The 10,678-nt window shown below is 31.1% G+C and overlaps 1 protein-coding gene across 1 annotated transcript; it reads left to right on the forward strand.

The window, feature by feature from the left end:
- Window positions 1-5,225: 5,225 nt before the first annotated feature.
- Window positions 5,226-10,136, forward strand: LOC112710393 (probable protein phosphatase 2C 25). The gene is made up of 4 exons (XM_025762589.3): window positions 5,226-6,164; window positions 8,586-8,950; window positions 9,182-9,418; window positions 9,515-10,136. Exons 1-4 carry the CDS (start codon window positions 5,846-5,848, stop codon window positions 9,761-9,763), a joined length of 1,170 nt encoding a protein of 389 aa, XP_025618374.1. The 5' UTR covers window positions 5,226-5,845; the 3' UTR covers window positions 9,764-10,136.
- The last annotated feature ends 542 nt before the right edge of the window (window positions 10,137-10,678 follow it).

The raw sequence follows: 10,678 nt of genomic DNA on the forward strand, positions 1-10,678 counted from the left end.
TTTAATTTTGTTATTTAGAAAAGGTTTGATTAAAAGTATTTTAGGAATAAATAAGTTTAAAAGTATGAAAGAAATATTTTTATTGAATTTTTTATATAGAAATATGATTAAAAAGAGAAGGTTTAATTATGCGAATATATCCGATATCCAATCCGATCCGCACATTTGCGGATCAGATCCGACACTAAAAAACGCGGATATCATATCCGATCCGATCTGATGGAAATTGTGTAGATCGGTCGAATTTTCGGCCATATCCAATTCGATCCGATCCATGTACACCCCTACCAAACCCTCAATTACAAAGATTGAACAAAATTAAATCATAAATCGAAAGAGCAATACTGATGAGCATTAGAGATTAGGCTATACTAATACTACTATATTACATAAAGAATCAACCATACTAAACTATTTATGATACTAACAATTAACTAATTTATCATCTCTCCCCACTCTTCTATCTTAATCCCAATTTTTTGACTAATTGCAAGTGTGGTTGAAGAATCAAAGGGTTAGTATAATGAACCTGTAATGTTACCATAATCTTACACTTTACATTGTTACTGTTATAAGAGTGTACTGAACTTGTTACATTATTATAATTTTTTGAAAAGCTTTTAGTGATACTGCTAACATTATATTATTTGTTCATTTTCCATTTCTATAATAGTAATTCTGGACCGAAATAAGTAGTGCTAATCATATCTTTCTAAACCAAGTATTCAGAGATACATTCTTCGTGTTATTTATTAGAATGATGATCTTATTGTTTTTTGGTCCACTAGTGATATTATTAACTATGGATCGTTAAGAAATAAAAAAATACATACATAGAATACTGACTAACACAATAAAAAATGATAAAAAATATGTATTTTATGTTTATAAATGGGTGAACCTTTGAAATTTGCTCGTAAAAAGCATTCATATATGCAAGGAAGCAAAAATTAAAATCTTACTATTATGATAAGTGTAACATTTCATTGAATACTTGAAAGACGTGTTACAACTCAAAATACTAAGGTTTCACCAACACTGTATATGCCAGCAGTGTGTCTCACCAACCTGGAGCAAGGCTTTGCATCAGACCTCATAAGCTCGCCATCGGAATAGTCAAATTATACTAAAATAATATATAAAATATAAATAAACACAGAAAACATAATTATATTCTAATATAAATCTTAAAATCTCATCCAAATTAAAAATTCTACATCAACCAAAGTGTTATATAATCACATCCAAGTCCACACAAATCAAATAATAAAAAATATCCAAACAAAATTAATAAGTAAGCAGTAATTAGTATGCAAATAAATAACAGCTGAAAAAAATAAGTAGATAGTAAGAACAATAAAAGTTAGACAAATAATGAAATAAATTCAATAACTATATAGCAAAAAATTTAATAGCACCTAACAAAAAATTAGCAAAAGAATTATTAGTAGGAACTGAATAATTATTAGCAAAAAATTAACAAATTAACAAGAACAATGACAACAACAGCAACAATCACTATAAATCAACAAGAACCATAAAAGGAATAACTACAAGAACTGAACAATTGTTAGCAAAAAAGTTAAGCAATCAAGAACAATAACAGCAAATAAATTTATTAGCTACAAGAACTAAACATCTATGCAACAACAACATAACAATTAACAAGAAGAATCAGCAACAAGAAGAACAACTAACAGATGTTAAAGAAGAACAATTAGCGATGATATGCTAAAGAACTAAATCGAGTAACAGAGTCATGCACTATACCTGAACGCCGGAAGGAATGGAGTTGGATGGAGGCTAGCAGGTCTGAAAGCGACGACAATGAGAGGCAGAAGATGACGACAAGGCGATGGCAGAGCTCGCAGAGTAGCAGACAAAGGAACTCACTACTTCAAGCTCTGGGAGAGGAAGGAGACGCACCCTCGGAGAAGGCAAAAATGGGTTAGGATATTTTATTAAAAAAATAAAAATAAGATGGAATAGGGAGAGGGATAAGGGCAACCTACCTAGACAACAGAGGAGAGACACAACTTCGACGACAGAGAGCGACAACGACAGCTCTTTCAACGGTGGGGAGACAGAGGGAGCAACTCCGTTTGAGGCAACAAAATACGATACAGGCAACTTGACGTAGACTTTGGAGGAGAATGGAGGTAGGCAGCACTAGCGGAGGAAAAAAAAGATGGGCTACCAGAGGTAGTTACAGGGGAGAGAGAAAGAGAGAGGAGAATGGGGGAGAGAGAAGAGTGTTCTTGAAAGTGAGGGGAGAGGGCTGCACTTTTTGAATTTAGATAAGGTTTACGGCGGATACATCCGATGGTAATGCATTGCGTATGACTAAAACGCAGCGTTTCATTAATTGAGTTTTACCGGCGGATAAATTCCTCAGAAATTCCAACGATAATGCTCGCGCCAATTTTTTTCCTCTAAATATTACTGGTGAATTTATCGTTGAAAAATCTAATCTGACGGTAACTTTTTTACCTGACAAATTTATTGCCATATTCATTGATAAATCCGTCAGTAAACTCGCCGCTAACGTTTAACGATAATTCCAACGATAAATCTGATGGTATTCAGCATTTCTTTTTGTAGTAATTAAGAAAGGAATAATAAAAATAAGTAATTATTTATAAAAAACATCCATATCGATTTAGAATTTACGTAATTTTATTGACTATTGTTTGTACAAATAAATTAATACCCAATCAACTATTATATTTATATATATTTGTATAAGGTATATATGAATAATCAACAAAAATTTGCCCTACAAATAAATGGAGATGGGACAGAAATTGAGCTACTCGCCTCATGGAGACTTACAAAATCTCCGTAAAAAAAAGTTTTTATATATATATATATATATATATATATATAAAAGTTGTGTAAGTAACTCTAATTTATTTTACTTTAATTTATATATTAAAAATTTTATGTGTATGTTATTATATTAAATTTGTGTTTGATCTGATATATTTAGTTAAATTGTATAGAATTTTATTATGGTTGTGTTTTTTTTTTTTAATTTTAAAACTTATCCATAAATGTCAGCGAATATCCGTCTCTTCCGCGAAGAGAAATAAATAGGGACTCGTAATGAAGATGGAATGAAAACGAAAGGCATTTTATTAAATGAGGACGAAGATGAAGGAGGAGATTGGGATTTGGATCCTCTAAAATTTGAATTTTACTTTAAAAAGTAAAGTGTGATCTCTCATTATTGATTTTATAAGTGGAACCAAGAATAAATATGAAAGAAAAACTATTCAATAGTAGAAAATTACATTTTACTCTATAAAGTAAAATTTAAAATTTAGAAAATTCAAATCCAGGAGTTTGGGACTCATAGAGACCCGTTACTATTCCTATTTCTAAATATTAGAACAAATAAAAAAAATTTGTATTTGTACTTTTCATAATAATTGGTTTTTTCAGCACCAGAATCCACACTCCCTGCTTCTTCTTCTTCCATGGCAAAGAAACCTGTCAATTACACTATAGAAATCAACTTGGGTTAGTCGAGTAGTCAGCTCACTCGTCCGCTTAAGCAAGTGTCGGGAGTTTGAACTCCGCCTTGTGCATGCAGCAACCCATTGGCCAGCGACAGACTCTTAAATGGAATTCAGATCCGTGACGAACTAGTCCTTAACCTGTCGAATTGGGGGATACCGTTTGGGTAAAAATAATAATAATAATAATTGGTTTTTTGTATGTTTTATTTGAGTTTAAAAATTTTGTACCATTCTCAATCCCCTATTCTTCTTCCTAGTATTTGTAGGAGTAGTGTTTACTTTTAAATTTTTTAATTAAAAGATTATTTTGATGATGAATTCTTAGAAGTACTTTTGAAAAGATTAATATAAAAGAAAATTTAGAATGATTGTATTTATTTCGTTGAAAAATTTAAAACTAAAATTTAAAGAGTTCTATTAAGATAATTATTAGAAAAATAATAAAATTGAAAAAATATACTACTTAAATAAGATCCTGTGAAATAAAAAATAGTAAAACAAAAAGTGAATTATCTTTGATAATATGTAAATCTTATTAATTTAATTTAAAAATAATTAAAATATCAACTTTTTTTACTTTATTAACCTTTTTAATTTTAAACATATTATCCCTTAAAATATATTAAAAAAATATATTATGTGCATACAAAAAATTAACTATATATTAAAATTAAAATATAAAATATCTAGAAAATAATATCATTACATATCTAAACAATTTTGTCAACCAACTCTAATCAAATTAGCCAAAATCCAACAAAAAAGCTCATATACATGTATGTGATCACACACTTCTTCTTCATGTAAAAAATAACATTAAAATTTCATTATCCTAACATAGATAAAAATTTCTTAATTTTGACAATAAAATTTCTTAACCAAAAATTTTCAAGTTTTTAGACTTGATACTGTAATTTTAATTCTTCTTCTTATTCTTTTCTTTTTTTTTTTGGTATAGAATTTCTGTATTTTTATTTATAAAATTACATTTTCTTTTCAAAAATTCTTGTGTTTATTGTAAAAAAAATACCAAAAAAAATAAGAAATTACATAATTCTTTTATTTTATATTTTTTGTTTGATTTTTTTCTTAAAAAATGAAACAAAAAAAATTATGAAAAGGTGAAATAAGAAGAATTATAAAAATAAAAAAGAGGAGGTGAAATTATTTAGAAAAAACATAAAACCAAAAAATAACACTAAAATTTTTTGGTTTCGACACATGAATTTCTTAATTTCAATATAAGAATTTCTTAATCAGGATGTAAAAAATTTTTAACAAAATTTTTTTAAAGTTCTAGATTTGATACTAATTTTTTAACAAGAACTTCTTTGAGTTTTTTTTATTTTTTTTAATTCTTACTTTTTTTGTTTTGTATTTTTAGTTCTTAGTCTTTTTTGAGAGAAGGCAATAAATAAAAATAGAACAAAGAATAAGAAGATGATGTAGATGATGCGAAAGAAAAAAAAAAAGAAAAAAGAAAAAAGAACGAAGAAAAAAGAAAAGTTAAAAGGCAGTGGCCTAAAATTCAATTATATATATTTTTGTTTCAGTCGAAAGAAAAATGATATATAAATTTGAGATGTATTATTTCAATTTATTTAGACTTAATTAAATAAAAAGTTTGAATATATAATTTTTTTAAAAATAAATTAAATAAAATATATATTTATATATAAATATATGATTATTAATTTTTTAAAAAAATAAAGAATAAAAAAATAAATATTTGATACGCTATCGGCTATCTTCCTTCTCCTCCTCCTTCTCCTTTTCTTTACACTAAAGTCAACTAAAAGCTAAATATAACTTTCCTCTTCACCTCCCTCCACCCTCTCCCCCAACCCAACGCAAGCCTTCTTCTCCCAACTCCTATACCCTTCTTGAAATTTCTCTTCCTTTCTATACAAACATGAATATGAATAACCACCCCCCAATTAGTTAGTTACCTCGAACAAAATTCCTCTTATTTCCAAATTTTCCACACCTAACTAACACACACTACTACTTATTAAGTTATTATGCATTCTCTCTCTTCTCTTACACTCTGATTTCAATTTTCAAATATATCAGATCTTTCCAAAAAAAAAAAAAATTCCAATACTAAACCCTCTCTTCCTCTCTTTCTATTCTTCCATTTCCAAAGTTTCAGAAGATTCTGATTCCAATTCTAATCTTTCTCTCTCTTCAAAAACGTAGAATCTTTGTATTGTTTAGTTTCTTTTGTTCTATCAAATAGTGCGAAGAACGTGGTGTTTGGCACAAATTAGGTTTTGGCGTTGGTTTGAAATTCTCCAGGGCTCAGTGAGAGAAGGAAATGTGGGATGTTTTCGTGGTTGGCAAGGATAGTTTCGGCGTGCTTGAGGCCAGTAGTGAGGCGATATGCGCGTATGAACAAGGATGATGATCGCGATCTCGATGACGATCCCTCTTCTCTTCACGATTCCCTGTTATGGTGCAGGGATCTCGAGAAGCACTCGTGCGGTGAGTTTTCTTTTGCTGTTGTTCAGGCAAATGAAGTGATTGAGGATCACAGCCAGGTTGAGACAGGTCCCGACGCCGTGTTTGTTGGTGTTTACGACGGACATGGCGGCCCTGAGGCCTCTAAGTTCATCAATGAACACCTCTTCCGCCACCTCATCAGTATGTTCTCTTTCTTTTGTTCTGTTCTTTTGCTTGTGTTCAATTCTTCTCAGTTAAATGATCATTATGAATCCCGCCTTGTCCATGCGGCAATCGGTTGGCTAGCGTACGCCGTTAAACGGAGCTCTGATCCGTGAAGGATTAGTTCTTGGTCTGCCGGTGGATGGATACCGTGGGAAAAAAATTGTTATAAATTTAACAAGAAAACTACCGTTATTTTTGGTCCACGGCCGTTACTAATCTCTCACCGGCTTGAGTTAGATAGTAGACAGTATTGAACTCTTGGTATCTTTGATGACTTGATTCATAGTTAAGGGAGGATGATCAGAAAACTACTGTTTTGATCTTGAAAGATTTGTTTAACAACAAAAGTGTCCCTTAAAAGGTAATTATCAGTTTCTGAACGATTATTTTCCACGGAAACCAATATTAAGATTAAAATTAAAATTGTTGCTTATAATTTATTGCGGTTTCCTGTTACATAAACCATTGAACAGAGCGGTAAAAAAGTGTTTTTTTTAGCTACTTGATGAGGTTTACCAGTAAAAGTGTTTCTTTTTTTGGTGTAGGTGTTTGACTTCCTCTGTTGTTAACTTGTTATTTTTTTCTTTAATTTAATTTGGAATAAAACTTAAATTTGATCCGAGCTGAGGGAAACATCTTCCAAATAAAAACTCTTGGCATACTAGAAATTTTAAAAGTGAGTATAGTGTTGTCTTGAACAATTCTTAAAAAAATATTTCATAAATCATGCAGATATTTCGTAGACAATAGTGAAAGTATTTGACTTTAGTTTGTTACTGTTTTTCACAGTTTTTGCTAGTAAAACTCAAATCTGATCTTTGAGGGAATCATCTGCCGAACACATTACTGGACGAAATTTTGATTTGAGAAACAAAAACTCTCGACATAAGTCTATAGGAATTGAAGATGTAGGTCAAAATGAGTACTTTTCACAGACAAAGTAGTTATATGATGTATTAGACTATTAGTCCTTGGCAAATGACTAAATTGACCCACAGTTTTAATTTCTATCACTATGCGCTCTGTTTTCATCAAAGACCAACTCAAGGGATTTATTCTTTTTATTTTTTTGGTTAGAAAAAAGATTAAATGAGTAAATTATATGAATTTGTTGTGTTTTGTGTTGATGGACTAGCCTGATTTGCTGGGGAGTTATCAATGTTGATGTTTTGGACCTTTTTGTTAGGTGTTCTTGTTATTTGGATGAGCCTTTTGGCTCAGGTAGTGTTTTTTGGCTTGTTTCTACATTTTGTATGCTTTTGGGGCTACAACTTCTGAAGCAAAAGATATTTCACCTGCTAGAATTTTTGTTTCTTTTTTTTTGTCTTACTCTTCTTGCCCTGAATTTTTTATTCTTATTTTTTATGTTCTTTTTCATTGAACCAATTATTTGTACTTACATGGTAGAAGACAGGATGGGGAAACTATAATCTAATATTCTTAGAAGCATATCTACAATCAAATAATTCCTCAATTTAGCTTTCTTTTTTTTTTTCATTTTTCTTTTATTTTCTTTTATTTTCTTTTCTGTTCTTTTCTTTTATTTGTTTATTTATTTGACATGACAGTTGAGTTGTCTTTGTTCAAGCAATGGAATTAGCCTTTGATGCCTGCATTTGATTAGACTTTTTACATTACACCATTTTGGTGTGGCCTTTCCTGGACCATGCATAATGCACAATGTTTTGTACTGAGTTGCTCTTTTTCATTTTTGCTTTTCTTTCTTTGTGTTGTATATTGTTGTTTTTCTTCTCTGTACTAGCCATCACGCACGAATTTTTTCCCCTCCTTTTAACTAATGATTAAGTGTTGGTCTTATAAATTAAGTAGGTTCTGCTTAGTTGTGTACTTGAACGTGAGAGGATGGAAAATTCGGACAGAAAGTCGCTCCACACATAACAATGAAAATAATTTTCACTCTGTCCTCTATTTGCTTCCCACTTTCTGTGCACTCAATTAATCGGAACCCTTATGTAGTTAATTGAAGTTAATGTTTTGTTATATGTATTGATTGATTGAAATGCCGGTAGTATGGGGGAAATTATGTTTTCATTCAAGATGTTTTTAAAAAATGGCAGATGTGATATGAGAACCAGAACATGCGAAGTTTTATTTTCCTGCAAATTCTACATTTGTTTTTCATCTCTCTCTCTCTCTCTCTCTCTCTCTCTCTCTCTCTCTCTCTCTCTCTCTGTGGTTTGAACATTGGTTTCAAATGGACAAGTTAATTTAATTTCTGACCCTAATAATGCATGTTTCTTTTACTCATTCTGTCTCTTTTTGCTGATTCATAGTTATTTTATTGTTCATGCCTTTTGGTACTGCATTGGTTTAAGCAATGATGGAGGCTGCTTTTTTTCTCCTTTTTTTTTTTAAAAAAAAAAAATCTTGCTACAGCGATTGCACAAGAAAATGGTTCTATCTCCGAAGATATTATCAGGGGTGCTGTTTCTGCTACTGAAGATGGTTTTTTAACTCTCGTCCGAAGGAGTTACGGGATAAAGCCATTGATAGCGGCAATGGGTTCCTGTTGTCTGGTTGGTGTTATCTGGAAAGGCACACTGTATACTGCCAATCTTGGAGACTCTCGTGCTGTAATTGGCTCTGTAACCAGATCTAACAAGATAGTTGCAGAACAGTTGACTAGAGAGCACAACGCTAGCAAAGAGGAGGTTAGACGAGAACTCAGGTCTTTGCACCCTGAAGATTCACAAATTGTAGTTATGAAGCATGGAACGTGGCGAATTAAAGGCATCATCCAGGTAAATTTCCTCATTCCTTTTATAAATGAATCTATGACAATCTTTCATGTCGCGTGTATCTTTTTTGTATGTAATATTAGTAAGTTTTTAATATTGAGTAGCACTCTGTCAGAAATTTATGTTCCTTGAATATGAATAATGTTTGTTCTTTTAATCAACCTTGGTCATGCTTTTGTGTTGGTTTTGTTTCATCAATGTAAATTTTCTCGTCTACTTCACAACTGCTATCAGGTATCCAGATCAATAGGAGATGCATATCTAAAGCGCCCAGAATTCTCTTTTGATCCTTCGTTCCCACGGTTCCACCTGCCCGATCCTATCCGTCGGCCTGTGCTAACAGCAGAACCATCTGTGTGTTCACGAGTTTTACAACCTAATGATAAATTCCTTATATTTGCATCTGATGGTCTTTGGGAACACTTGACAAATCAGGAAGCAGTTGAGATTGTTCACAAAAGTCCTCGACCTGTATGCTTTTCCTCCTTGTCTTCTATTTTTTGCCCTTGCATATAGAAAATGTTGCTACTTTTTCTTATCATAAGCTGCGCATTTCTTGAACACCAGGGGATTGCAAGGAGACTTCTCAAGGCTGCACTAAGCGAGGCAGCTCGGAAAAGAGAGATGAGATATAAAGACCTTCAAAAGGTTGAAAAGGGGGTTCGGCGGTTTTTTCATGACGATATCACGGTGGTTGTTATCTTCGTTGACCATGAATTGGTTGGGAAGAATGTAACAGTTCCTGAATTGTCCATCAAAGGGTTTATGGACTCGGTTGGACCATCGAATTTTAGAAGCTTTCAGCATATGCCATAATTGCAAGGTTCATTTCTAGAAACTATTGCCAACAAATATGATTCATTGGCTCAACCTGGTGGAAGCTTAAAAGACCTCAATACTTTATTTGACATTTTTGCAGCATCTAATTGTTTATTTATATGTTTAGTTTGAGTTTCTCACCTTTCAAGGTAAACTTTCAATTATATATACCTTGCCTCCTGTTGATAACTGAAGAAATAGGGAAGCCATGTTTTTTTTTTTTTAAATTTATTTTTTCTTATTTTTATTTGGGGCAAATGGGCAATGTTTGATATATGGCAGAAGTTGCTTTGTTATAGTTTATATAGTACCTTGTTTGTTTGAATAGAGTTTATAATTTGAAGCATAAGTTCAACCCTTGTTACGGAAATTAAACTTGTTTGAATCAGCTAGACTTGGAACTCCTTGTGATTGTTAGCATCTATCGAAACCTCAGATTTATAGTTTGGTTAAAAATTAAATGTTGCAGCCAAAATGGAAAAATAAAACAAAAATCAATTTCTAATGGCTATTTGTTTCTTGCAACTTTAACATGTTTTAATTTGTTTCTTGCAACTTTAACATGTTTTAATTTGTTTCTATTTTTTAGTTAAGCAAGTGTTGACATTGAGAAGTAAATTTAGGGAAAAAAGAAAACTTAGTTCAATACAAAAGCACATATAATATTTGAGTTTATTTTTTACATTGTCAATATAAAAGAATTTTATATAAACAAACTAATTAATTAGTCACATTAATAAAAATAATTAATTTCTAAATATATTTTTTAAAAAATTATCTAAATGCATGAATTTAATTTGATGATTATATAAAATTTTTATAGTGCATTAAAATTGAACTTATAATGTATTTATCTATTTTTCTTCTCCTTTACTTTTTTATTTTCCCCTTTATTTCTGTCTTTAATTTTCA

The sequence above is a fragment of the Arachis hypogaea genome, chromosome 9 (genome assembly GCF_003086295.3).
Source record: "Arachis hypogaea cultivar Tifrunner chromosome 9, arahy.Tifrunner.gnm2.J5K5, whole genome shotgun sequence".
Lineage (NCBI taxonomy): Eukaryota > Viridiplantae > Streptophyta > Magnoliopsida > Fabales > Fabaceae > Arachis > Arachis hypogaea.

Coding starts and splice junctions, on each gene's coding strand:
- LOC112710393 (XM_025762589.3), top strand. CDS start 5,846: ATGTTTTCGTGGTTGGCAAGGATAGTTTCGGCGTGCTTGAGGCCAGTA. Junction 8,951..9,181: donor GAATTAAAGGCATCATCCAG/GTAAATTTCCTC, acceptor AACTGCTATCAG/GTATCCAGATCAATAGGAGA. Junction 9,419..9,514: donor TTCACAAAAGTCCTCGACCT/GTATGCTTTTCC, acceptor CTTGAACACCAG/GGGATTGCAAGGAGACTTCT.